This window comes from Cibotium barometz, chromosome 16, assembly GCF_041138505.1.
Source record: "Cibotium barometz isolate CiBa-2024 chromosome 16, ASM4113850v1, whole genome shotgun sequence".
NCBI lineage: Eukaryota > Viridiplantae > Streptophyta > Polypodiopsida > Cyatheales > Cibotiaceae > Cibotium > Cibotium barometz.
Genome location: NC_141061.1, coordinates 37,733,150 through 37,736,930, shown reverse-complemented (window position 1 = coordinate 37,736,930; position 3,781 = coordinate 37,733,150). Strand labels below are relative to the sequence as shown.

General features: G+C 46.4%; 1 protein-coding gene across 1 annotated transcript; it reads right to left on the bottom strand.

Moving 5' to 3' along the window:
- Window positions 1-594: 594 nt before the first annotated feature.
- LOC147630614 (cytochrome P450 78A4-like) lies at window positions 595-2,583 on the bottom strand. Its single transcript, XM_086810022.1, has 2 exons — window positions 1,502-2,583; window positions 595-1,376 (listed from the first exon to the last, which is right to left on the bottom strand). Exons 1-2 carry the CDS (start codon window positions 2,543-2,545, stop codon window positions 750-752), a joined length of 1,671 nt encoding a protein of 556 aa, XP_086666148.1. The 5' UTR covers window positions 2,546-2,583; the 3' UTR covers window positions 595-749.
- Between the last annotated feature and the right edge of the window lie 1,198 nt (window positions 2,584-3,781).

The window sequence follows — 3,781 nt, the reverse complement described above, 5'->3', positions numbered from 1 at the left end:
TGAAGTTCTAATTGATTTTTTAGCAGCATAAGATGGACTGTATTACACCATACCTATGTTTCTGAAGCAATGCATATCCAAAAACTTTGCATTGTCACATGAGAAATTTGCTAATTAAAGCCTTTAATCCAAGTATAGTTCAAAGATCTCTGCATCACAACTGTAATTTGGCCTATGAATTCTTATGAAATTAAAAAGCCTACTAGAGATATCCAATGCGATTTCAAAAAATCTCAATTTTTCTTCACTATATACCCAATGATATCGAAAAAAAGAAACCTTTGATTTTCATTGTCCATGTGTTCTAAATAATTCCATAACGTGGATCAGTAATAATGAGAACATAAATATATCCACAAGCACTTTTCTTTCCTAGTACCAAACTAGTATTAACAATCAATTATAACATAAAAGTTCACAAAGCCATACATTTTATATTAAGAAGAATAGTGTTTGTGTGTGTGAATGAATAGCTAATGAATGCTCGTTTCAGGGTGTGCGAGTAAATACCTCATGAATGCTCGTTTCAGGGATGCTATTTGCACTTGGACCACATCTCTAACAATCGATTACAACATAGAAGCTTTGTGTGTCTGTGTGAAGAGTGTGTTTTGAATTAACTTTAACATATATATCTTTATGAAGTACAGGACCTAGTTTCAAAAGAGGTAACTCTCCCTCACATAACACAGAACACTCTCACCACGGTAGCTTAAAGTTAGTAGAGTCCAGTTACTATATTATTATTCTCATGCCCGATGCTGCCTATCAGTGAAATGAGCCGACAGAGGCACCGCCATTTCACAGGAAAGCTTCAGCAGCTCCGTAAGTTCCACAGGGTGGCGCTCGTCTACGGAGAGGTGAAATCGTTGCACGATCTTGGCCACCCAGAGGTGAACTGTTGCCAAGGCGAGGGCCTTGCCGGGGCAAACTCTTGCGCCCGCACCGAAGGGAGCCAAGCGCAGGTCGCTCCCCCTCACATCCAGGTCCTCCCCGCCGTCCCTAGGTAGGAACCGCTCTGGCGCGAACTTGTCGGGTTCGGACCAAATGGCGGGATCATGCGTGATTGCCCACATGTTCACCATGGCCGTGGTTCCGGCAGGGACATGATGGCCCGCAACCTCCACGTCGTGCATGGCGAGCCTTGCCCACGACAGCAAAGGCCCAGGCGGATGTAGGCGCAGACCTTCTTTCACAACTGCTTGCAGGTAAGGCATGCTGGCCACATCGGCATCGCGGACGGTGTCACCCTTTACCCCCACCATGGCCTCCACTTCAGCATGCAGCTTTGCCTGCACGGTAGGATTCAGAACGAGCTCGGCAAGGATCCACTCTGTAAGGATGGCCATGGTATCTGTGCCTCGGAAAATCATCTCCTATTGTCACAATATGGCCAAACACGAGTCAGCAACCAAAAATTAGTACTTCACGTAAATGTGAGGAGAGCTTATACATGACTAGCGTAAGTAAGAAGGTAGAACATTATTATTTTGCAACTCACCCACAGAATGGATACCATATCGGCATCAGCCAATTTTTCCACCCCTTCCAAACCGAGGAGCACGTCCACAAAGTCGCACGAATCCCTCGTGTTACTATTGCGAGTGATAGCACCAGCAATATTGCTGCTCCTGTGCTCGTCTATTATTTTCTGCACGAACGCGTGCACTCGCGGCACTAGCTCGTCACAGCGCTGTCGGATGCGCAAGGGGTCGACACACTCGAAAGCTGCAGGCAAGTGGTCCGCCATGTTGAAGGCTCCCAGCAGCTCGAAGCCTTCCCGCACCATGCTTTGCACCTCCACAGCCTCGGCGCTGTTATGCTCGGAGAATGCGTAACGCCTGCCGAACACGGTGGCCAAAATGTTGTTGAGGGCTGCATGCTGCAGGTAAGGGCGCACCTTCTGCACGCAGCTATCATGGACGTGAGAGGCTATGGCTTCTAGCATGATGGATGCTTCGAGCTGGCGGGTGCGCTCGTGAGCCGCAATGCGACATGGGGAGAAGAGGTGCGAGGCGGCAAGGCGGCGGAGGCTGCGCCAGTGATCTCCGTAGGACGCGAATCCAACGGCGCGCCCGAAGAGGAGCTGCTTCGCCGACTGGGTGAGAGGGCGTTCTGCGAAGGCGGTGCTGCATAGAATGTCGCGGGCAACGCTAGGCTGACTGGAGACGACAACGCGTGTGGACCCCAAACTTACAGCCATGAGAGAGCGAGCATTGTGGCTGGACGCGAGGGCCGCAAGGCGGCGGTGGGCGGTGTAGCTACAAGTTCCGGAGAAAGAGAGGAGGGAACCCAGTACTGGGAGGCCACGTGGACCTGGAATGGGAGGTAGGCGGCGGGAGGCAGCAGGCTTGCAGAAGAAGCTCCTCATTCCCCAGGCTGGACCGCCAGGGTACGCCCAGCTCAGGAGGAGCCACATTACAAAGAACGCAAGGACAAAGAGAGCGGACGAAAACAACCTGGGAGCGGAGGAAACAGAGAGGAAGTGGAGGAGGAGGGTGTGGTCAAGGTGGGTGCATGTGGCGGAGAAGAGTTCAAGAGCCATCGCTGGAAACTTCAAATTTGCACTGCCTTTGATGCGCACGAGGTGCGCTTAAAAAGAGTTCGGTATACTATACTAGCCTTAGCAAATCATGATTAGCTATGATCTAGACTGTGATGTTAATAATATATTCACCTTTTTTACCTAACTAGTGGGTAACTAGTGCTCTTCTTCCAGAACCTCCACATTCTTACCACCAGGTGGTAGCTTTGTGAAACTCTTCTTTAAGATAATATAGAGAAGAGATAAGCAACGAGTGAAGATAAACATGATTTCACCTTTTTCTTTAATAAATGTTTGGACATGTCCTTTGAAAAGTTTATCCAAGCTACACACGTCCAAACTTTTAAAAAACCTTCAAATAGAATAAGAAAGGCCAAAAGTTAAAAATTCCATCGTTTTAAGGTGTACACTTGTCATTACGGTGTAGCTCTTGGAACGGACCTAAAGCTTTCATTATTCATCCAATAGATAGATGATAATAATAAGTCTTGTAATAGGGTGGATATGTATGACCTCACACCGACCCTAGCACAAGGCCATGCATCAAATGTGCACAAAATGCTTCTAGTTGAAAACTTGGGGCCTCAAGAGGGGGATTCGCTTGTGAGGGCACATGTAGGTGAGGCAATGAGATGTCCTTCCTCGTCTCATGACTATTTCGACCTTCTCCTTAGGATGGAGAATGGGATGGGCTTTATGATTTTTCTGGATTATAGTGTGCTTTCACGTGATCTTCTTGTTGCGAAGGCAACCAAATCTAGCCATATCCAAAAGGAGGTTGCCTTTCTCCTTTGTAAATTATGATACTTCACAACCAAATCTAACTATATCCAAAAGGATGTTGCCTTTCTCCTTTGTAAATTATGATACTCGTGGCATGCCTTTTGCTAACCTTTGTTAACATTTGATGAGAGAATGACTATTATATGCTTTCTTTGTAATCCTTGTAAAAGTCCCCAATCCTCATGCTTGGGAAATCTAAAAGCATGGCTTGTTCACAATCATGTTTATTGATTCAAAGCTTTGCATTACCATATTATCATGTAGGGGCTTGCTAACTCTTACGTAGCCAAGGTTTATAACTTGTTTTTTTGCTACAATAGATCCTCACAATTTGACATTACTAGATGCTTCTATGGACTCTATATTGTGGTGCAACTTTATGATGCGCTCTTAGGGGTTTGCTTTAATATATGTGTACTGTATCACTTGAATTCAACAAAAGAGGTTTTCTAT